Genomic DNA, 25660 nt, shown 5'->3' on the forward strand with positions numbered 1-25660 from the left:
GGTCCCGGGCGGCGGCGGGGACAGCGCAGGCCGAGGGGCGTCTGCGATTGTTCTCAACACCCCTCCCCCACCCCACCCCGTGTGTCTGTTTGTCACTTGCAGCTGAAGATGGAAAGAGCCAGGCGAAGGGGAGGAGGCGGCGGCGGCCGCGGCCGCGGAGGCAAGAATGTGGGGGGCTCTGGCCTAAGCAAGAGTAGACTCTATCCCCAGGCCCAGCACTCCCACTACCCCCACTACGCGGCTTCAGCCACCCCTAATCAGGCCGGGGGCGCAGCCGAAATCCAGGAGCTGGCCTCCAAACGAGTGGACATCCAGAAAAAGAGGTTTTACCTAGACGTGAAGCAAAGCTCCAGAGGCCGGTTCCTGAAGATAGCCGAAGTCTGGATAGGGAGAGGCCGGCAGGACAACATCAGAAAGAGTAAACTGACCCTCTCCCTGTCGGTGGCAGCTGAGCTGAAGGACTGTCTAGGGGACTTCATCGAGCACTACGCCCACCTGGGCCTGAAAGGCCACCGGCAAGAGCATGGCCACAGCAAAGAGCAAAGCTCCAGAAGGCGGCAGAAGCACTCTGCACCCTCCCCTCCCGTCTCGGTGGGGTCCGAAGAGCACCCTCACAGTGTCCTCAAGACAGACTACATAGAGAGGGACAATAGGAAATATTACCTAGACCTAAAGGAAAATCAGCGGGGTCGCTTCCTAAGGATTAGACAAACCATGATGCGGGGGACTGGCATGATTGGTTATTTTGGCCACAGTTTGGGCCAAGAACAGACTATTGTCCTCCCAGCTCAAGGAATGATTGAGTTTCGTGATGCCTTGGTTCAGCTGATTGAAGACTATGGTGAAGGGGACATTGAAGAACGTAGAGGTGGAGATGATGACCCGCCTGAGCTCCCAGAGGGGACTTCATTCAGAGTGGACAATAAAAGGTTCTACTTTGATGTGGGCTCTAATAAATATGGAATATTCCTGAAGGTAAGTGAGGTGAGACCACCTTACCGTAATACTATTACTGTTCCGTTCAAAGCTTGGACAAGGTTTGGGGAGAATTTTATCAAGTATGAAGAAGAGATGAGGAAAATTTGCAACAGCCATAAAGAAAAGAGAATGGATGGCAGAAGGGCCAGTGGTGAAGAACAAGAATGCCTCGACTAGAGTGAAATTGAACTCCATCAGGCAAAATTTAAAATCATAAATTGGCTAAAAGTACTGATCCATAATCATATGAAGAAGTTTTTCCTCTTTTTTTGGCCCTTTGTTATTAGTAATACCTCTAGTAGTTTATACTTCAAGAAGTCTGATTTTCAATGTTATGTTACACATAGATCACTATAATGCTTATGGGAATTCCAGCCTTCCCAGAGCTAACTAGTTTAGCTGCTTCAAGTGCTCCAGACTATTGAAGTATGCAAATCAGCACAAAATGTGACATTCTGACATTCTAAATACCATAACTAAGATTTACATTGCACTATGACATAGTCCTGAAAAAGGATACATATACTTAAGTGAAAAAAGTGTGAATTTCTATTTAATAAGTTCCCCCCAAAAGCATTTCATTCCTATGTCATTAAAAGCTGCTAAGCTTACCTGTAGGACAGTTACCACAGAAACAGAATTTGACCTCAAGTATATATAAATATATTTATTCATAAAAGTACAAATAGAAATATATCATCTATTGGATAACTGAATACTAAACTATAACCATTAATGGATCAAATCTTACCTAATTAAACCTTCAAACAGTGTCACAGTATTTCCTAAGAGTTACTATAGTATTTTATAATTTCAAATTTTGTGGTAACCCTACAGTTTTTAGTTGCCATATCAAAGCCATGGAAGAATTTTAATTGGTTATTCTGAGCTAGTTACAATCCTATCTTCACCTGTTTATTGTATCATATATTTTTATCGACTTTCCAAAGTTTCAGGAATTACTTTAATGTCACTATTGAGTGGGAGGCGTCATCCAATGGCTTTGCTATGGAAATCTTGGTGTTTTAGCTTTTCATGCTAATTTGAAGATTGTGAGGTTTTTTTTCCCAAAATCTATCTTGGACTCAAGGTGTTATATTTTATGCTGCTTCTTTAACGCTTTCTCAGAGGGGTTGGTGCACCAGTTAACTGATACAAAAATACATCTGTAATAATATATTTTAGTAGCACTTTTGCAATTGCTATCCTTAAAACTATGTCAGTACTTCCAATAGAAACCTGACTTTTACAGATGTTTGAATTCCATGGGTGGGGGGAGGAGGGAGGACATTTTTTTCTAAAAAGTATTAAGAATACAGATTTTCAGTCTGAGAAAAATACTATTTAAAGATTGGTTATAAATATATTTGAAAGGAAAATTCAAGCATTTTCCAAGGTGCTGTTTTTGACTTTACACAAGACTCACCCATTTACCTGATTAAAAATTACTTTCCAGGAAGTGCCACAGCAATTTTTCAACACCTAAGCAATTTTTTAAACACGTGGATATAGTGTATATGTGTACCAACCCATCCTGTATTAACTGACTGAAATTTTATCTGTTGAGCTGCATTTTATTCAGAATGAAATTATTGTCTTTTATCTTGGCTTTATTTACCTCCCACACAATAGTCATTTTAAGAGCCAGAGCACTGATTTCAATCCCCCAATATAGCTCTCATTGATTGAGAGATGGCTGCATGGATTGAGATCAGAATGTAGCTCTTCTTTTATATGCTACGTGGATAAGTAATTCACAATTGTTTTAACGATTTTTTTCTTTCAAAGGTTTGTCCCCAAATACATTTAAATAAGATCACCAAGAAAACTTTATGGTATAAATTAAGAAAATTTATTTCATTGGTTTATGTTACTTAAGAACAAGCAATCAGTAGCCCAGACATACACACTAGTATTGGTTTGCAGATTGTATTTCATGTTTCCTCAAGTAGTATAAAGGAATCTCATTAGTTCATTATAATTGTGGACCTTCTGGATCACTTTGGAACAACTGAAAGTTAGAAGAGAATGTTAGTACTACAGTTAATAGCACATGGTGGGTGTTGAGTAGCAAGGATTTTTAAACAGTCCTAACTGTAAGATAATCATATAGGCTTGCTTAAAAGTAGTTTCTGGTATATGAAGCAGTGATGTGCACTTGAATTACTGTACTACTGATTGTTACTGCTGCCCATCATGGTGCCTATTAATAATAATCAACCTGTCAGATTTTGGTAAACTGGAGCTGTGAATATTCTAGTATTCAATTGTTCCTATTACTATTGCTATGAGTGTATACTCTTAAAATCTTCCTTTCTAAAATATTTATATCCATTAGGTCAAAGTGATTGGTTTTGGTTTTTAGTCTGATAAGATTTGAGTGTGTGTGTCAATATGTATACATATGTAGGTATATATACATATATGTGCATACATACGTTACTATGTCAGACTTAAACACCTTTAATTCTTTATATATCAGTATTATCAAAGTTTAGTTTTACATTATTTAAGTAAAGAATTAGTTAATCATCCAGATTTTCTACCTTGTACGTAAACGTCAAGGTTTTTACCATCTCAAAACCACAAGTTAGATAGATGCATATGTACTGGCAATTGAATATATTCTAGAATCAGTAAGCCTTCTGCCAGTACTTTGGTTTCATTTTTTCTTAGTTAATGTATTGACTGAAAAACAAAATGATGCTATGATTCTTTATACTTTAAGTTCCCAAGAATTCATTAGCCATAATCAAATATAATACAGTTCAAAACTCTGGTATTACAACATGTATTGCCATGTATCTTATAAAATAAGCTACTATTCTTATCTGTGCAATATGCATTTTATTTACTGTCATTTGTAACATAAATGAAGCTGCAAGTGTACATGGTATTCTTCAAAATAACAGAATTCCTGCCTTGAGGACATTAAACTCTTAAGGCAACTGAAGTTAGAAGTAAAAAAAAATGAGCATGAAAGTTAGTAACCAAAAGTACTAGTTCACTGTATAATTCTAAAACGCTGATGATGTTTGCACATAATAATCCAAGCATAATGTGGTACATACTCCAAACTGTAATAATATAAGCTAATAGTATGAAATTTGGAAACGGGTTCCTTGTAATAGTTGGCAGTATGCTCCTAGCAACTGAAAGCAGCACTAATCTGTTGCTTATATGCAAAAGATGCAATGTATTATAAAAGTATTAAAGTTCTGCCACATTTTATAATTTTCCTTGTTAAAGCCCCAAACTGCCATGTCCCTTAAACTTGAGTCAAACACAAGCTTATTTGCACTAAAGAGCATGGCCAAAAAAATAAATGACAGGGTGGAAAAGCTAATTGGAACCTCTTAAAATAATGGGTTCTAATGGGAGAATTTCACATTTGTCTATTTGAAAGCTATATGGTCCAGGCAGACAATCTGTCAGTTCACTAATTTAAAAATGCACTTTATCTTTTGTATATAGAAGATGTACATTTCTGCCACTTGACAGGTGGGATGTGTTTCAGTAACTATGTAGTTAGAACCCGTAGGGGGATCTCTTGCATGCATATGTTTGTGTTGGAACTGTTGTAGTAACAGGTTTCCATTAAATCAGTGTAATGGAGAAGGGTAAAAGATGCTTTTGAAGCAATCCCAGTACATTTAACAAAGAATTCTAAAGTAGAGTTCATATTTGTATTCTTAAAGACTATAATAAATTTTTAAAACTATTTCTAACCTGAGTTAGTATTACAGTCGAGACGATATTTAGTTGAGACTCCTCTTAATACCCTGAGAGTTAATTTCGGGAATTTGTCCAGATAAAAATTTTTTTAATGATTTTGTTTCATTGTTGATATGTTTAGATAACTAATAAAAAAGCAGTATTTGATACTGTAGAATTAAAAGTATAGATAGCTTGAAATGGCATTATTTTAAAAACAGCCAGACTAAAGAAAGAAATTTCAAGTTAAGGAAATGCATAGAGCATAAGAACAATTGTTTAAATACGATATTTCAGAAATTACACAGGTACTACTAATTCACCAACTGAGAAGGGTATTGGGAGATTTAGTGTATCCTTTTATCCTACAAACTTCCTAAGATGTACATTTGAAAACTAGATCATTGTTGCTTAATAATAGGTTGTATGTACTTCACTGAGAAACACTGTGTACTAACAATTCATCAAGAGTGTGCTATATTTACTGCATTCATTTTATATCTATAGATAAGACTACATTATATATAGTCATCCTATCTTAATATAATCATGTATTTATATTGTAATTTTGCAAATATTTTCAGTAAAATAAACATTTATCTGAGCTGCACAATCTGAAGAGATGAAATTCGAATATACCCTCAGATACTCTTTTTTAATAACCAGCTACCATTGAAAGCTGATGTATGTATTATCATTCTTTTACATTTTGTTTTATGGTTGATTTTAATATTCAAATGATAGTACTTGATTTGAATTTTCAGGTGGTTTTCTGAAAATAATATTTTCATGAATGTGACATTTTGTTTCTGCTTATTTCCAAATGTCTTTCATTGGAACTATTTATGAAATCCTGTTCTAAGCTTTATGTAAGGGCTTTGCTTAGTTGCCACTTAGTTGGAAGTCCCGTCTTTACTAACACACCAAACTTCTTCGGCAGGATACAAAGAGAAGTTAAAATTCTGAAAATTCCTTAAAATTTTCTTGAATTTCTAAGATAAATGGTGGCTAATGGATAGCCCATCAGAGAAAGAGAATGAGGATGTTAGCATACGGGTGAGATAATACCTAGTCCACAATACTGTAGCAGTGAAGTACAGGGAAATGTTTTTCCCAATTTAATGTCATGTGCAAATTGGGTTTTTAGATCACAGTGACTCTGTCATAAAGAAAATAGACGCAAATTTATGTAGGTAGATCTTAGAAAAATAGTACATGTGTAAGTATATTTTTATGTATAATAGAAAGAAATTAGTCTTTGTTCTTAATTTGACATGCTATTTTAAACCATTTAAATTTATTTTAGTAATGGGGTTTTAATTAATATTTTTCAATAGAGAAAAATGTATAATACAAAATTTAAACATTACAGATGGATAGACAGTGAGAAATAGCCCGGTGTCATCAATTTCTTGTGTGTCCTTCTAGAGTTATTCTGCATATATAAGCATACGTGTGTGTATATATTATTTTTAAACATACAGATGAAGACATATATATATTATCCTGTATTTAGTAGGATCAATTTTAGATCTGTCATTTTAAGTAATTTTTTCTATTTAGTATACTTAATCTAGGTAACATCATTGAATGAGCATACACCAAGGGAATATCAAAGAAATTTTGAATGAATACCATTGGTATTTACTTAAAATAAAAATATATGCATAAATTAATTTTTTAAATGTACAGATATTCAGTTTATCCTACTAGTTTCCCTTTCCTATTCCTAGCCATCTTGCCTTTCTATATTCCAGCTCTTTCTTCCCTCAAAAAAATATTTGTGTTTTTCCTGAAGATAACACAGTTCAGGAGTAGCAGGATATTAAATAATTTAACGAAGTGTTATTTTAGATAAACTATGCTCTCTAATGAAAAACACTCATATTTAAAAGCTTTAACAAATTATCACATTCGATTTTTACTAATTCTGTTACTAATTACCATATTTTTATACAAAGACCTTGCCATTAAGAGCAACTAAGTATTAGAACTATAGTAAAAGGTTATGTTATTACTTGTTGAAGTCTTTTGATTTATTAACATGGAGCTTTTATCTTTATGATAAGAAGGGTATAAGATTCATCTAGCAACTTCATCAAATCCGAGTCTAAGTAAGAAAATAACACTAGTCCTGCTTGTTTAAAGCATTGATTTTTTTATTAAAAGACCCAGAATCTGTCAGAAATCCTTGGGACCAGAAGATGCTATACTGATTTGGGGAAAGGATAAAAATTGGGGGAGGAGGGCTCTATGAGGTTACAAGTACAACTAAACCATCTGTATCCTCTGCTGGAAGAACATAAAATAGTAAATTTAAGTATTTATAAATGACAATAACATCATTATTATTCCTATAAATATAAGCAGATTTGCTTTAATAGTTGCCTAAGCATCACCCCCCCCCAAAAAAAATAATAATCCTTTTTTCATTACCATCAAGGGTACATTTTAGGATCACTTTTCTATTGACCACCAAAAAAGTATTATTCAAAAAATAAAATATCCCATACTTAAATCCTGAAAAACACTGTCTAGTTATAAGTTAAAGCAACCAGAAAAAAGATCTAATGCAGTTAGAAATAGCTTAAAGAACATGTGGGTGAAGGGGAAAAAATTGTTAACAGATTGCGTATTTGTAAATTTTATGAAAATGTCATAAGGTATAAAAATTTAAAGCATTGGTTGAAACTTTAGAATGATGTCTCCATAATTGGTGGCATAATTTCCTGTTTGTAAAATGAGGAAGATGTTAGAACATAGGATCTGCTTAAAGATGTTTTAAAACAATAAAAAGTTTGCTTTTTATTTTCATGATAAATAACCCATTATCCTTTGTCTATAAAACTGGTAGAGCTCTCCAGATATTTGCTTCTTTAGGCTTAAAATGGTGTGTGTGTGTGTGGGTGTGTGTATTTTTTTCTCTTTATTTAAAGAGAAGGGTCAAAAAGAAGGCAAATTACCCCTTAGGAATGAATTCTGCTTAAATTTAAGCTAAAAAATATTCAGAATTTTCCATACTTAATTGAAAACTGTACCATGTTAGTGCTTTCTGGTAAATTACATTTTCCAAACTTTTATCTCTTTTTGAATATCCCTTGTGAAAATTTGCTTATTTTTATTGAGGCCAGTGACATCCACCAGTAAATTAAAACATGATGAGTTAGTGCTGCTATAGTGAAGTTACTTTATGGTATGAATATGAAGAAAATAACTCATTTACATGGAATATATGGTTTCTTCTTTAATTTTGTTGATTTATTTCTAAGATTGAGTAGCAATTCTCTGTCCTATAATTTCTCCCCCTTATCCTTAGTTTCTGTAAGAGTTGCTCAATTCAGTTTTTTCCTAGGAAAGAGAACAAAGAAAAGGAAACTAACAGGAAAATGTTTATAGTGTTTAAAAGTTAGAATTGCTCAGATTATAAGCTTGGGGGAAAAGGCTTATGCTGGATTTTGTCTTTATCAAAATAATGGTCTAAACCTGATTGTTTTATTTTATCTAAGTCAGAATTTCTTTTATCCAAAACTTTTTTTTTTAACTTGGCACTTCAAGATGAATTTATCTGGAACTTTTATATTCGAAAATAGTCAGGATGGCACCTGTGGCTCAAAGGAGTAAGGCGCCGACCCCATATGCCAGAGGTGATGGGTTCAAACCCAGCCCTGGCCAAAAACTACAAAAAAAAAGAAAGAAAAGAAATTATTCAGTATTTTAATTTTCTTACAGAAAATAAGATAATATTCTTCAGGATTTTCTTTATCATTTGTTGTGGATTTGTTGAGATTATTACCTAGAGATAGCAAGTAGAGAAGAAGAAATAATGGGAGGGAAAGATAGTGGCTGATTTTGCTTGCCTATAACAAAAGAAATCAGTCTAATAGAATGAGAGAAATAAGTTATTCTAGGCTCGGCACCTGTGGCTCAAGTGGCTAGGGCGTCAGCCACATACACCTAAGGTGGCAGGTTCAAATCCAGCCCAGACCCACCAAACAACAATGATGGCTGCAACCAAAAAATAGCTGGGCGTTGTGGCAGACACCTGTGGTCCCAGCTACTTGGGAAGCTGGGGCAGGAGACTCGCTTGAGCCCAGGAGTTGGAGGTTGCTGTGAGCTGTGATGCCACGGCACTCTACCCAGGGGGACAGCTTGAGGCTCTGTCTCAAAAAAAAAAAAAAAAGAAAGAAGTTATTCTCAAAACTATATCTCTATTTGTTTAACCTTAAAAGAGCATTTGAGAAAGAATAGAAAGACCTACTTATACCAGGTTATGGCTTGACCCTGCATAAGTCATTCAGCATCTTGTAGATGGTTTCCTCATGGGAAAAATGGACAATGCTGTGTTACAAGCTAAGACTCCTTCCTTCCCTAAACTTTTTAAATTCTGTATCAGTGGAGTATAAAAGAAACATATAAATGGAGAATACCAGAGTGGGAAAGCATATGAATTTCTCTCTGTATTAAAAACAGTTACAATAATGCAGCAACTGTGGTAACACTCAACGGGACAAAGCAGAAACGTCAGTTTGTATTTCGTAATGTCAGTACGTATTTCTTTGGCCACTCAAAATAAAATTGTGTTCCTAGTCGTTTTTAAAACCAAGTGACTGTATACAAACTACATAATTATCCGACACTTTAATTTTTTAAGTATTTTTATCATCTGTAGTTGGGATCTTATTCTTTGAAAGGGGCACTGCTCGTTTCTGCTCATTCTTTGATCATTTCTTATAGTCTGCATGGTAAAGGAATTTTAGAAATTAACATCACTTCCTAAAGTGCCTGCCATTGTTCCTGAAAATAACCACAATTACATTGCTAAATACTAAGCTACAGCTGTCATAGTAGGCGCCCTGAGAATCAAACACTGCCTTTTACCCTTTTTTCCTGGTCCTACTGGATGTGTCCTGTAACAAATAAGGACCTTTAACCTAGCTCATCAGGAGGAACAAACAATATGACTGTTTTAGAGGACATGGAACTATCTAGCTATGCAAAGATTAAACATCTAATGGTTTGAGATTTTTTTTAGCCTTGAAAAACTGCCAAGGTTGATGATTTGAGAAGAGGAGAAGTGGCACACAAGACTTTTGTCTCAGAGGCATTTAGTTAAGCACCCTGGTCCTCTACTGTGGAGTGTCACCACCACTGCCAGTGGAGAGGATAAAGGAAACAGTGACACTTTCTCCTAGGCCTGTCTTTTGGTGCCTCAGTGACAGTGGTCAAGAATAACCTAAGCGTATTTGGAAGTGCATATGCACATCATGTTTTGTTAATTTCAAAAAATGTCTGTGCACATAAAATTCCATTGCAGAAATATTCCTTACCATAAGCAATTTTTGGCCCGGTGGTGGTTCAAAATAGTGATTTGATTGGTCTGTTTTCAACAAATTCTACAGAATGAATTGGCTGTTGTAGGAAATGTTTTCTCGCTTTTCTCCTCCCCTCTCCTCAAAACAGCATTTACATTTTAGATTGATTAGCGATTGCTTCTTTTTCGGTGTTATTTGAAATCTAGGCAGGATGCAAGAGAATGGTTTAGTTTGGCAGTTCTTCACCCTTGCCATTTTGTAGAAATTTTACTGAGCTTCCCATCAAACATTATCTAAGCAGCTTCACCAAAAGAACACACCTAAGTGCCAGGAGTACCCAGCAAGATCAAACAGCAGAACCATAAGATAATGATTTAAGAACAAGGGTAAGGATATGTACAGACATTGAAATTCAAAACATTTCTCACTGTTTGCTATTCACTTCAGAGACTGCTGTATTTTATTTCTGGGTTCTCCAGATTAGCAGTGTGATTTATTCCAACTATTCTCAGTCTAGAATTTCAATAGATCAAAATCTATTGCTGCTTCGTAAATACTCCGATAAAGGTGTACCATGTTCTTAACGGATGTAAAAGTAGGATCCTAAAATTCCATCCATCTTCCCTTCTTCCCACCTCTACACCTTCCCCTATAGGATGTGGGTAAAAGCATTAATCTCTCTCACTACCACAATGGACCTACTCCATCCTGTTTGTTCAGATGACAGCTGAAACGCAATAAAGACTAGAGCTGCTAGTCTAATCTGAAAAATTGGAAATTGTGCTATGAGTTAGATCTAAGACTTCCTCTGCAATTGATCCCACCGAATCAAGAAAATGCCCTCTACCCCCAACCACCACTATAAAGAAATATGCCTCAGTTTACTGGGAATTATTTTATTGAAGACTATACTACCATATATGGAACTATAGTATCACTAAGAGACACTTGCTTTTATGAGGATTCATTCAGTTAAAGTTAGTGCTAAGAATCACAAATTATTTACTCTTTAGTACTTAGTTTACAGGTAGAACTTCTAACCCTGATTAGCTATTTCCAATAAATATCAGTAATTTTTTTTTTTTTTTTTTGAGACAGAGTCTCATTCTGTTGCCTTGGGTAGAGTGCCATGGTGTCACAGCTCACAGCAACCTCAAACTTTTGGGCTCAAGCGATGTTCTTGCCTCAGCCTCCCAAGTAGCTAGGACTACAGGTGACCACGACAATCCCCCGCTAATCATCAGTAATTTTTAAGAAGGATTAGTAATAAGAATGTAGGTAGATAGTTCTATAATAATTCTCTTTAAGGGCAGAAAGGAAACAAATTACTACTTATTGTGGGACTGCAATTTCATTTTCATGAACCAGAAGCAACTTATTATGTTAAATTAATTTGGAAATAAATCCTATCAGTATTATTGAGATTTGCTTTGATTTCTCACAACTTTTCCTGTCATCTTATTGACTTCTCACCACTTTTCCTATTCATATTCTTCCCTCCATTGTTCCATTCCTTTTTGTATTTAATTACCAAATTTCTTATCCTTTCTCTTAACTCCAGGAGGATTAACTAAGATAATTACTGTTTGCAGATACATATTTTTCCCCATTACTGTAGGGTAATAACTTTCACTTTATTTTATTTTTATTTTTTTTAGAGACAGAGCCTCACTTTATCACCCCTGGTAGAGTGCTATGGCGTCACAGCTCACCAGGGCTTAAGCAATTCTCTTGCCTCAGCCTCCCAAGTAGCTGGGACTACAGGCACCTGTCACAATGCCCAGCTATTTTTTGTTGCAGTCTGACCGGGGCTGAGTTTGAACCCACCACCCTCAGTATATGGGGCCAGCGCCCTACCCACTGAGCCACAGGCACCATGCAGAGTAATAACTTTCAAACTTAGGTTAAGAATCACCTGGAGGGCTTATTAAACCACAGAATCTCCCAGCTCAGTGTCCAGTCAGCAGAACTGGAGAGGTGGAAGGGGGCCCAAGAATTTTCATTTCCAACACATTCCTGGGAGAGTGAATGCGATTGATCCAGGGACCGTGTTTTAAGAACCACTGCTCTAGGCTGATGAGATTTTACCTTAGCAACAAAAGACAGTGAAGGAAAAATCTAGTCAAAACAGCTAGTATTGGGGTAGAAAAAAGACTCCATGCTATTCATCCTGCCTTGAGAAGCTTACAAATCTTAAGCAATACTTTCTATAAGTTGACCAGAGTTTTTGTAAAAAATTACTTTCTCCCCTTTCTAATAACCTTTCTGATGCCTTCTCATTTTTCTAAGCCATCTTGAGATACAGCTGATAGGAGTGAACAATTATGCAGCCTTATGAAAAGTTTCGCTTTCAAATGTGTGGAGATGGGTACATATTTTTAATTTGTCACATGATTCTGGTATAAAAATCCTAGTAAAGGGAGTAATTACTCGAGAATTATTAATACAAGTTAATGTTAAATATTAGGACTTGAAGGACCTTGGAATTACTTTAGCTTAGTCCCTTAATTGTACATTTTTTGACACAAATCATGTAGGTCAAATGGTTCTTAATTACTAAAATAATAAAGCTTAAAATGCTGATTCTCAAGATATGTATAGATGGTAAGAAATATACTAGCTGCTTTTGAAAGCATATAGTATTTCTGCCATCTTCCTGTGTCTTCTCTGTATGTACAGGATAGAGAAACTACATACTATGGTGTATTTGTGGTACTTTCTTCAGATTAACATTTGAAATTATTACTTTAAATTTAGAGGTGTTTCACCTGATCACTCATTGAGCATATTATTTGAAAACATAACTAATATATTTTAAAATAACTTATTCTATTTTTGCCAGCATTAGTGACACGTACCATAATATGTTGGTCAAAATTAATAAAATTATATTTCATATATAATTTTAATATATACACAAAGGGTGCCAAAATTTATACACATTTCAGAAAAGGAAAACTGTATTAAAATTGTAATCCTGAACGTATGTTGGTAACAAGAGATGAATACAAGTCATGTTGAGCACCTCTTATAATTGCAGAAGTCAAACATAACTAGAGAATTACACTTTTATTTATTTTTATTTATTTTTATTTTTTTGAGACAGAGTCTCACTTTGTCATTCTTAGTACAGTGCCATGGCATCATAGCTCACAGCAACCTCAAACTCTTGGGCTCAAGCGATTCTCTTACCTGAGCCTCCCAAGTAGTTGAGACTACAGGAGCCCACCACAGGGGCTGGCTATGTTTTAGAGACAGGGTCTTGCTCTTGCTCAGGCTGGTCTCAAAGTCCTGAGCTCAGGCAGTCCACCCAGCTCAGCCTCCCAGAGTGCTCCAATTACAGGCATGAGCCACCACACCCAGTTCCCGAGTATTACAATTTAAATACAGTTTTTTCCTTTCTTAAAATGTGAATACATTTTGGGGGCACCCTCTGTGTATGCTGCATATAAACTACCTATAAACCCCTTAATAGCAGTCATTCTAGTGAATTACATCCTATTGATAGTAGTAATTAATTCATACATAGACATTTGGCAGTTCTGCAAGTTCATCGACTCTCCAGCAACTACCTTTCAAAGATAAGTGCTCCAGAACACTAAATGGGCTCCTGATTGTGAAAAAGATTAACTGCTGACATAACAGATAGTCATGAACTCAAATGGATCATAACAGGCAGTATATAACTTTTTTTAAAAAATCTCTATACTGTTGGTATTATAGCTATGATACACATTTTCGATTTTAAAATTTTTTAAATTATTATTTAGAATTACAATCTGAGTAGTCTTCAGACTATAGATTTATAGCAGATTTCAGCTCAACATGAGGGCAGACTTCAAGAATCATGTAACTTCCCTGTTCCCGGAATTATTTAAGGCAGAAATTAGACATGCACTTAAGGTATATTTGTGAAGGAAATTAACAAATCAAAAATTGAATTGTTATTAACTCAAAGATTCTTCTCAACTCTGAGAAACTTAAAATTTGGGGGGAATAACACTTGGAACTCTTGCATTCAGACTTTCTGTTCATTTACCAGTTGGGAGAAAGATGTATGATTTCCAGTTTTCTAGTATTGTGAGAACAAAAAACCTTTCTCCTACCCTTTGTTATTGCAAAACAGCATAAGAACTAGTTTTCATATCTGCATGAGCTTTACTAACTATACAGATTCGGTAAAATGGTTTTCATAAAGTTTACCCTGCAAATTGAGTCTACCTCTCATAATTTACAAAGAAATTTTACATTTTTAATCTTTCTTCTGAAGAGATTATATATAAAGGAATACATTTAGTACCTATATTGCTATTTTAAAAGTATTTGCTACAGATTTATTTCTGAAGACATTAAGAGGCATTGGAGCAAATTGGAAAACCAAATTGTTGGATATTGTCAAGTTTTTCTTTATAAAAATTCATGCTGAATTCTATTTCCAAGTTGAATGATACCATTCTCCATTTCTTATTGCACTGCTAATTAAAGTGGAAAAAACAACATGGTTCACTAATTTTATCTTAAATTTTCTGTTGTAAAGAACCAGATTCCAAGTAAGTTAATTAATGCTACTGATAATATGTAGTTTTCTCCTGGAGAGTTTCAAGGCTTTGTAAAGAGCAGAAGGGTAGCTGTAGCAATAATATCTAAATTCAAGGTCCACTGTGAACTAAGATGAAACTCAGTTCTCCCTGACAGGCTCCACTTTTTTCTTGTCAGTGTTTCCAATCATCTGTGCTTTCTTATGATACTGTAACATTTCCAAACTCAAAATGAACTGAATAAGTGGAACTATATTACACCAACATCTACTGTATTACACATTTCTAAGTACTTAGCAAATTTTAATCCTGTGCACAAACCCTACAATATCTGCCATTCTGTACATACACATGTGTACACAAAAACACGGATATGGCAGGTGCCAAAAAAATGTTCACATATTTTAACCAATCTTGTCTATATCTATCTATCTATATATATATATATATATATATTTTTTTTTTTTTTTTTTTCTTGAGACCAAGTTTCACTCTGTCACCCTGGATAGAGGACCATCATGTCATAGCTCACAGCAACCCCAAACTCTTGGGCTCATGCAATACTCTTGCCTCAGCCTCCCAAGTAGCTGGGACTAAAGGTGCCTACCCCAATGCCTGGCTATTTTTAGATACAGGTTCTCCCTCTTGTTCAGGCTGGTCTCGAACTCCTGAGCCCAAGCAATTCCACCTGCTTCAACCTCCCAGACTGCTAGGATTATGGATGTGAGGCACTGTGCCCAGCCTATGTATTACTTTTGCTCAAACAGTAGTTCACCATAATCAGAAGAGTCCAGACACTGATGGTAACCACTTTGGGCACCTCTTATAATTACAGAAGTCAAATGTGACTCATATTCATCTTTTGTTATCGGTATATATTGAGTATTACAATTTTAATATACTTTTTCCCTTTTTTAAATTGCATGTACTTTTTTTTTCTTCAGTTTTTGCCCAGAGCTGGATTTGAACCTGCCACCTCCAGTATATGGGGCTGGCGCCCTACTCCTTGAGCCACAGGTGCGGCCCTATTGCACGTACATTTTTTTAACTCTCTTTGTATGTATTAGTTATAAAGAGAACTCAGTCTTGTCTACCTTTTCCTTGCCCATAGAGAAATAATGGCAAATTGATTTCATCTTGTTTGTTACTACAATTGATTGGCTACCCTAAAGTGTTGAAGATTTAAAATCTGCATCTGCGGAGAGAAAGACAGGGAACAGCACTCACCCCCAAATACTTTCTCTTGGTTATTCCTTCTGTAGAGCTATAAAAGTTCCCTTTGTAACTCTAAAAATTTCAAACTTAGCCAGACAACTGGCACTTACAGCACAAACTACCATGTGACACACCTAGGAATATCTCCTTTAATAATTCAAAGAGACTTTTAATCCTAGAGTCCCTCCTTTAAAACAGGATCTCCACTGTGTCATTGAGAAACTAGAAGAATCATGGACATGATGATGTATCAGTGATACCCTTTCAACCCTTTAAAACTGAGCCCAGTGAATCTCAAACATTAGTGTATTAGAAATGTAAGTTCTAGTCCCCATCCCCAGAGATTCTAATTTGGTTGGTCCACAGTGGGGTTCAGAAATTGGCATTTTTAATTGTCTTACTAGTTTTTATATAGATGGCATGGAAACCACTCTATGTTGTGGACTTAAACTTTGGCTTGCGTTCTTTCTTCCTTATCATTTTTCCTGCTGGAATTGCTTACACTTTAAATACTGTCAACCATGACACCGTGGGGTGATGATTTTTTGGTTACAATATTAACAGTAGTTAATGTGAGTGCTATTAGGACTCACTTTTAACACAATGAGGCTAAATGCATAAATCCAGGTATTTAAGATTTTGTGCTGTCATATTGACTAGCTTTCTGGCCAGAGATTACTAGAAATGCTAGTTTGGACGCACTTCCTAAGCTCCAGTTCAAACTGTTCTAACTTGACATCTAACCATTGGTTGCCTACTCCCTAGATTTCACAAACAAAACATTCTGAGTATTTCCATCCTTGGTCCACTGATTATCTGTCACTCTCTCTCAACCCTCCAAGTCTCAAAGGACTCTTCTCAACCTTTTTGTTCTCCTAAAATACTATATAAATCTACAGTTTATTAAAGGTGTGAAAAATATCCCTAGTTAATCTTTGAATGCTTCATATATTGTGGTATTGATTATTTTTACATTGTGGTTAAAAAATGCATAGTATAAAATTTACCATATTAATCATTTCAAAGTGTACGATAATGTTGTAGTCAGTGGTGTTAAGGATATTCAACTTGTTCTATAACCTATCTCGAGAACTTTTTGGTCCTGCAAAGCTGAAATCCTATACCCATTTAGCAACTGCCATTATACTTTTTTTTTTTTTTGGAGACAGAGTCTTACTCTGTTGCCCTGGGTAGAATGCTCAAACTCTTGGGCTCAAGCAATCCTCTTGCCTCAGTCTCCCAAGTAGCTGGGACTACAGGCGTGCACCACCACGCACAACTAGTTTTCCTATTTGTAGTAGAGACGGGGTCTCACCCTTGCTCAGGCTTTTCTCAACTCCTGAGCTCAGGCAATCCTGCTCAGCCTCCTGGAGTGCTAAGATTACAGGCATGAGCCACCGCCACACCTGGCCTATACTTTTCTTCTCAACCTTGTTTTTTTCTTTTTTCTTTTCAGAAGATTGTGGGGGTACAAACATTTTGGTTACGTAAATTGCTTTTGTACAGTTTGAGTCAAAGTTGTAAGTCCCCATCACCCTAATTGTGTGCTTTTTTAAAATGAGTATTTTCTTTATCCTTTTCCCATTAATGATGGGTTTGCAGTTATCAGTTAGGGCTCCAAGTATAAAATTGATCTCCTGTGCTGTGATAATTCTCACATTGCAAAATGATTTACAATACAAAGCAATTGTGCTTGTGTCAAGATAAGAGATCCCTATAATATTTGGTGGCTTTGAATGAAGGATATTTTATCTTAGAAGGTTTTCCAATGATTTACAGAGAAAGGTAAGACACAGGGGACTCATTTTGTGCTTGCTTCCTTGTTTGCTTAGTGGTTTGAGGTGAGAGTTACCAGAGCAGCAACTGGGCTTAAATGCTAGGATTTCCTTTGCTTTTTCCTATGTACATTCTATTTTTACCATAACACTTTGTAACCTAAGTAGTAGGTTGGAAGTTTTCATGGTATTTGACAGTGTTAATGTTTACTAAATGATTTCACAAATTTTGCTTCAATGTAAAACTGTTTAGCTTTAAATAGCTTTATCGAAAACATAATTTGGAAGGAAATAGGTAGAAAATTAAAATGCATTTTTCTCACCGAGCGCAGTGGCTCATGTCTGTAATCCTAGCACTCTGGGAGGCCGAGGAAGGCAGATGGCTTGAGCTAAGGAGTTCCAGACCAGCCTGAGCAAGAGCCAATACCCCATCTTTACTAAAAAAAATAAAATAAAATAAAAATCGGGCGGGCATTGTGACAGGTACCTGTAGTCCCAGCTACTCAGGAAGCTGAGGCATGAGGATCACTTGAGCCCAAAAGTTTAGGGTTGCTGTGAGCTATGATGAAACCACAGTACTCAACCCCAGGGTGACAGAGTAAGACTCTGTCTTAAAAAAGAAAAAAAAAGTGTTTTTCAATAGATGAACTGTTTTAAGTATTATTTTCGAAATCTTTAGCAGTAAGAAAAACTCAACCCAAGAAATATATATTTTTATTAAGAAGTCAATAAAAGTTAAAAAGCCTGTACATACATCTAAATAATCCCAAATGTTATGAGTATAATTTTTATGATCTTTCCACAGGAAAACAATCTGTCTTTTCTTGGCCTAAATTATCTTGAAACTAGCACAAAACTAGTTGATCATGACTCTTGGATGATGATAACTGAATCTTCATTCATTTTTTGAATTTAATAATTCATAATATCAGTGCTTCCTTATGAGTTTGTCAAACAAATGATATTGAACCATTTCTAATAATGTTCTTACTTTTTGTAGCACTCAGATTTTTCTTTAATGACCTGCAACTTGGATGGTACCTGTGGTTCAGAGGAGTAAGGCGCCGGCCCCATATGCCAAAGGTGGTGGGTTCAAACCCAGCCCTGGCAAAAAAAAATAAAATGATCTGTAACTTATTGATACATACTTCAAAGAAAAATTTTTTAAATTGAATCTCATTATTTCTTTGCTTTCTATTTTAAAATTAGAAATGTTTTCTTAGTAAGGGGGCAAGAATTACTTGAGCTGAAAAATTTAATGAAGGAACCCAAGTGCAGCTCCAGTAACATACTAAGAAATAACTTTTTGTTCATTGCTATATTCCCTATTAAAGATGTTTCTTCTTTTTGTTCATTGCTATCCTCCTATTTAAGATGTTTCTTTATTGTTCCCCATTATCACCTCTAAGGCACAGAAATGTATTTAGTCTCATGCACTCATCAGAGGACATGCTGCCAGAACTAACATAAGCTAGGCACTAATATTTTGCCAACAGGAACATTTATATAATAATATAAAGTAATATATAACATATATAATAGCAAATTCCAACCTGAAAATTCACCAAGATCTAAGCCTTTATTTCATAAATGTTTACTTTGTTTATCAATTATAATAATAAATTTACTTAAAATGAGGAATGCCTATATGATTTCTAATAACTCAGTTTAGTTTACATTATTGTTCTTAAAGCATTATTAAACCGTATTCTTTTTTAAGGGAGTCTTTGGATCCTTAGGTAACTAATTATGATTTGTTTTGTTAATTACCATTTATTGTTTGACTCCTTTTTTTTTTTTTTTTTCCTGAGACGGCATCTCACTCTGTTACCCAGGCTGGAGTGCCAGGGCTCACAGCAACCTCAGACTCCTGGGTTCAAGCATTCCTCCTGCCTCAGCCTCCTGAGTAGCTGGGTCTACAGGCGCCCACCACCATGCCTGTTAGTGGTTTCACTCTTGTTCAGGCTAGTCCAGAACTCCTGAGCTCAAGGGATCTACCCATCTCGGCCTCCCCAAGTGCTAGAATTATAGGCATGAGTGAGGCACTTGGCCTCACTCATTTTTTAAAAGACTCAAACATCACATTGAATGACAGACCCACCTGTAATTCAAGCAGTACCTTCCATGATGGCGATATACATCTGACTGAGACATATTACGTAAAATCAACATTTTATTTGATAGAAATGTTTTACATTTACATGGGAAAAAATCATAGGCAAACACACAGCTTGATTCTTAAGCTTTTAATTCTAAGCTTGATTCTAAGCTTTTTATTTTGAGACAGAGTCTCACTTTGTCACCCTTGGTAGAGTGCTGTGCCATCACAGCTCACAGCAGCCTCAAACTCTTAGGTTCAAGTGATTCTCTTGCCTCAGCCTCCCAAGCAGTTGGGACTACAGGTGCCCACCACAGTGCCCAAATATTTTTGGAAACAGGGTCTCTCTCTTGCTCAAGCTGGTCTCCACCTCCTGAACTCAGGCAATCCACCCACTTCAGCTTCCCCGAGTGCTAGGATTATAGGCATTAAGCTAGATTTTTGGTAACTCAATTCTGAACAACTAGTTAGTAAATTTTTTATAAAATAACTATAAAATAGCATGAATGTTAAATTACTATGTTTATGCTATAATTAATGAAGAAAAAAAGGTATTATTTGGAGTATGATTTTAAGCATTTAGGGAATTTTAAAAATCCTTACAGGATGCCATTGACCTCATGGCATGCAGTGGTGTAGTATAGAGACCGTGTGATAGAGACCGTGTGATAGAGACCGTGTGCTCTCCTTCAGAAGCCCTGGCTTTGTGCTTGCATTTCTTTTCTTCTTTCTGGTTTTTTTTTGTTTGTTTGTTTGTTTGTTTGTTTGTTTGTTTGTTTTGAGACAAAGTCTCACTCAGTGGATGGGGTTGAGTGCTGTGGTGTCATCATATAGCTCACAGCAACCTCAAACTCTCAAGCTGAAGTGACCCTCTTGTCTCAGCATCCCAAGTAGCTGGGACTACAGGAGCCCGCCCCAAACCCTCACTAGTTTTTCTGTTTGCTCAAGCTGGTCTCAAAATTCTGACCTGCTTCAGCCTCCCAGGTGCTAGGATTACAGGCATGAGCCACCAGTCCCGGCCTAGATCTGTGCCTTCTGGCTGGGCCAGGGCAAGTCATTTGTATTTTTATTTTTTTACACTTTCTAGTGTTTTATTTCTTTTTATTTTTCCTTGCCATTGTTGTTTTCACTGGCCCAGGCCAAGTTCGAACCTGCTAACCTCAGTGTATGTGGCTGACACCCTACCCACTGAGCTATGGCCACCACCAGGCAAGTCGTATAACCTCTGTGAACGCCAGCTTGCTTAATCATAAACTGAAGGGATTGAGTCAGAAAAAATGATCTCTAAGAACCCTTTCAAGTTCGTATCTCTTGAGTCAGTGAAACTTAAAGTTCTCTTCGACTTCCTCCTCTGACCTTTTCTCATTTTTCTCTAGCTCTTTGTTTTGTACACTGTATATTGACTCACCTTTCCTTCTTGGCATCCTTCGTAATTAGTTATGACTGCTTTACAGTGTTGCAGTATTGCTGTTTCTCTAATTTGCATAGTCCTCTTTTTTCCTTGCTATTTAACTTTTTTTTTTGGAGATACAATCTTGCTGTGTCACCCAGCCTAGAGCACCATGGCATCAGCCTAGCTCCCAGCAACCTCAGAGGCTTGGGTTCAAATGATCCTCCTGCCTTAGCCTCCCAAATAGCTGGGACTCCTGGCATCCCTACATTGCCCAGCTAATTTTTCTATTTTCAGTAGAAATGGAGCCTTGCTTTTGCTCAGACTGGACTGGAACTAAGCTCAAGCTATTCTCTTGCCTCACCCTCCCAAAGGACTAGGATTACAGTCATGAGCCACCACTGGCAGCCATTGCTGCTTAACTTTATATATAAATTATCTTGGAACTAACACAGAAGCTAGTTGATCATGATATGTATAATTAGTAAGACGTATCTTTGGCCTTATACAAAAAAGCTTTAAATAGGCAATTCTTGCAGTTCCAAAAGATTTTTTTAGACAAACAACCTAAAACTTGATTAAATATATTTTAAACTCAGTTTGCCATGTAAGAATCCCATCTCCTTAATTTGAATTTGAGTTTAAAACCAGAGACTGTTTCTTCCTGTTTTGTATGCGCTACACCTAGCACGGAGCTGATTGCTGAAATCATCTGTCTTTACTTAATGACCAGAGTTCCTTTTCCTATTTTATCTTTCAAATCTGTTGCTTTTAGACTCATAGTGTTTAACAGACAAATCTAAATGGCGACAAGTGTTAATGAAATGATGATTTAGGAACCTGACGAGAAATACTGTGTTGTACAAATTACGCTGCAATTTAATTATGGGATCTTTTATTTCCTGCCCATCCTAAATTTTATTTCAGAAATATTATTTCCCTTGCTTGATAGGTAAATGATGCTACTCTATTCATTCAGTGCACATTGAGTGGATACTTTGTGCCAGATCCTGTGCTAGAAAATAAGAATACAATAATTTACAAAAGACACAGATTCAAGTGCCATTAGCTTCAAGGGTGCAATGTCCTAAGTTATTTGATTAAAAGCAGCTTTTGGAGCCCAATCAAGTTGTCATTTTCTTAATTTAACAGATAACTCCATTTGAATATCTGCCATGCACCAGGCAGTGCGTTGGTATATATGAGAATTGTGTTTGAAGCTACTATCTAATCCTGTATGTTATTTTCCCTTTAAAAGTTTACCCTTTGGCTCGGCGCCTATAGCTCAACCAGCTAAGACGCCAGCCACGTACACCTAAGGTGGCGGGTTCAAATCCCCAGCCCGGACCTGCCAAACAACAATGACGGCTGCAACCAAAAAATAGCCGGGCGTTGTGGTGGGCGCCTGTGGTCCCAGCTACTTGGGAGGCGGAGGCAGGAGATTCGCTTGAGCTCAGGAGTTGGAGGTTGCTGTGAGCTGTAATGCCACGGCACTCTACCCAGGGGGACAGCTTGAGGCTCTGTCTCAAAAAAAAAAAATTTACCCTTTGAATATGATTATCTATATTCAGTTATAGCACTCAAAATGTATTTTATTGATTCGTATTTAGACAAATACAATGATATCATTTTTTTATTTTTTTAATGATATCATTTTAAACAATAACTCTGTCTTCCTCATCCCAAATCTCTCTTGATGTCCTTGGATAAAAATAACAATTCAAGTGGTAATGACGTCTCAAGCCCTAGCTTGGAGATGAGCATGAAGGTCTATTCAGGCCCATCGTAAAAGACTGCTGTGATTTCTGTGTATGGACGAGTGTTGATCTGGGGCGTAGTTGAGGAAGGCACGGAGTGGTGACATACGTATCACACATGCCATGCCGTCCCTGCTCTCAGCTTTTGTATTCATCCTCACTTTAAATGTTCGTTCTCTCTTATTGCAATATACCATATGGTCACAAATTCCTTTTCATATGTTTGGATTGACAAAAATCCCTCAGTCATCACTTACAATGACTCTCTTATCAATGTCTTGACCAAATGAAATAAGTCTGATTCTACCCTGGCTGTGTTAGTAAATCAGCAGTTGCAATAATAATTGTCACTTTTAGAGACACTGCAGTGAAGATCAATTTAGAGCCAAGGCAGTGGCTCCCACCTGTAATCCTAGCAATTCAGGAGGCTAGGGCAGAAGGATCACTTGAGGCCAGGAGTTTGAGACCAGCCTGGGCAACACAGTTAGATACAGTTTCTAAAAATTTTTTCTAATGTATAACAAAGATTTGTTTGTCCTGAAAATTTTCCCATAACTGGTAATTAATTATGAAATGTTTTCTGACTCAATTAAATGTAAAAAGAATGTGGATCCATTTTAAATTATAACTTACATATAATTTGAAATAGGTTTTAAAGTTCCTTTACAAATACCATCTCATTTCATCCTGATAAAACTACTGATTTAGATTAGTTTAGTTCAATATCAGTATCCCCATTTAACAGATGAAGAAAACTGGGGCCCTGGAAAGTGAAATGATTTGCTGTAATCACTTAGCTACCTCCTAAAATACTAGGGTTTTAACAAGCCCACTGTTGGTGGCTTTCTAATAACACTACAGAAACTTTAAATAGTAATCTTAAAATCAAACTTTGATGAAATTAAACAGCTAAATTTTATAGCTAGCAGAAAGAGGCTTTTGAAAAGTATTAAGGTATGTTTTTGTTCTGATCACATCTGAAGGCTCAGTTCTGTAGGCAATGTACTCAGTGTTCTGGCCCCGGGGGAGGCGCAGAAACTCGTTACACTGGTGCTGGTTTCCAGGTGTAGTTCTGGCCTAGAGTCTGATCCGCTTCTACCTTGAACTCTGTGTTTCACCCTCTGTACCTGAGCTTCCCACCTTAGCTCACGTTCTAGAATTTGATCCCTCCTGACCTGCTATCTCAGGTCTTGTCCTGGCCCCTGCACTGCAGAGTAGCCCCCTAAAAATGATACTGTTTAGAGAATTGAAGAGGTAGAGCTACTTAATTTGTATAAGAAGTCAGCTGAAATTCAAGTGAATCCCTATACCTTTATGAAAGAGACAAATGACCACATAATAAGTTGGAAGCAAGCTTTTTCTGAAATCTGTTTGAAAGGAACATTCCAGGTTTTTATCACACCACCTCCAGCCCCTCTTGCCTTGTCATTGCACGGTGACTCCGGTTGTTACCCATGAAGACCCTCGAGCACTGCAGTATTCTCATTCACACACACACAGTTTAATCATGGTCATTATGTTATCTTTATTAAGGCAGAAAGTCAAAATGCTACGTATTGGTGAATTTCAGTTTTAATAGGATTAGAAACATTCTGTCAACTCGGAAATGCCATTCAACAAATGACCTAGCTCCCTGGCATTTCCAATTAACCATGGTTTGCAGCCCCACTGAGGAATTAGCAGGCTAAATTCTAGATTCTTGTATGTAGATTGAATTATCTTGTTTCTATATTTATGGCCATAAAAATTTCATACTGACTCAAACTGACCAAATTATCATACAATTACAAATATAAAAAATCACATCCATATACCTAAGATTATCAAAGAGGAGCTTGATAGCAGTTCCATATTTGCCTTTTTCTAGGAGAAGAATAAAACAACAATAATTTAAATCCATTTCCTCTACCCTCTTAGGCAATAGCAGTAGTTTCAATTGTGTTTTTAGCTACTGGGTCCCCACCAAGTCATCAGGGTGTCTCAGTGACCTGGTACAGAGTACCCAGCACAAACCTTGGTATCAGCCAGTCCTGGGTTGAAGTCTAAATTCTATCGCTTACTGTATAATTTGGGACAATTTATGTAACTGCATAGAGTTATCGTAATTATTGGTTCATCTAGCATTCAGTGTACTGGGTAATATTCTAGGTCCAGGGGATTCTATCAATAATAAAATATAAGGTTCCTTGCCTTCATAGAACCGATAGCCAAACCAGAATTCTCTTAAAGAAAATGAAATGCCTTCACGTACATAAAGCTGTTAGCAAAATATCTGTCGTGTAATAAACATGTAATAAATGTTATGAGCATTATTGTTAATCCTTCCCAACTCATAAAATAAATGGTTCCCCCAGAAAGTATAACAAAATTAAACAAAGTTGTAAAGGAGCCTCCTTTAACCATGGGAACTTTCAGGGATAGCAGAGGCAAGAGAGTTGGTCTAATTATAATCTCTTGAAACTGTTTTCAGTCAATTATAAAAGTGCACAATTACATAGATAAAAATTTCTTAGACAGGAAAAAAAAAGTACTAACTATAAAAAACATGATATATTATACCCATGAAAATCAAAATCAAGATTTTCTACTCCTCTAAAGATACCATTAAGAAAAAAACCTTCCACAGACTGGGAAATATCAAACTTTATTTTTCTTCCTGGAGAAGATCAGAACTGCTTTGTTCCCTCTTTTAAAAAGATGATCATAGGGGCGGCCCCTATGGCTCAAAGAAGTAAGACGCTGGCCCCATATGCTAGAGGTGGCAGGTTCAAACCCAGCCCCTGTAAAAAATAAAAACAAAAAGATGATCATTCGTCTCGGTGCCTGTGGCTCAAGTGGCTAAGGCGCCAGCCACATACACCTAACGTGGCGGGTTTGAATCCA

The 25660-nt window shown here is 36.4% G+C and overlaps 1 protein-coding gene across 1 annotated transcript in view; it reads left to right on the forward strand.

Annotated features, from left to right (window-relative positions):
* Positions 1 to 108: 108 nt before the first annotated feature.
* The window catches only part of PURG (purine rich element binding protein G), a 37956-nt gene continuing 12404 nt past the window's right edge, over positions 109 to 25660 (forward strand). The window contains exon 1 of the mRNA XM_003796308.3: positions 109 to 975. Coding sequence (XP_003796356.2) covers positions 109 to 975 — 867 coding nt within the window. The remainder of the gene's footprint in view (positions 976 to 25660) is intronic.

Source organism: Otolemur garnettii, unplaced genomic scaffold (assembly GCF_000181295.1).
Source record: "Otolemur garnettii isolate 467f Iridium unplaced genomic scaffold, OtoGar3 scaffold00102, whole genome shotgun sequence".
NCBI classification, from domain to species: Eukaryota; Metazoa; Chordata; class Mammalia; order Primates; family Galagidae; genus Otolemur; species Otolemur garnettii.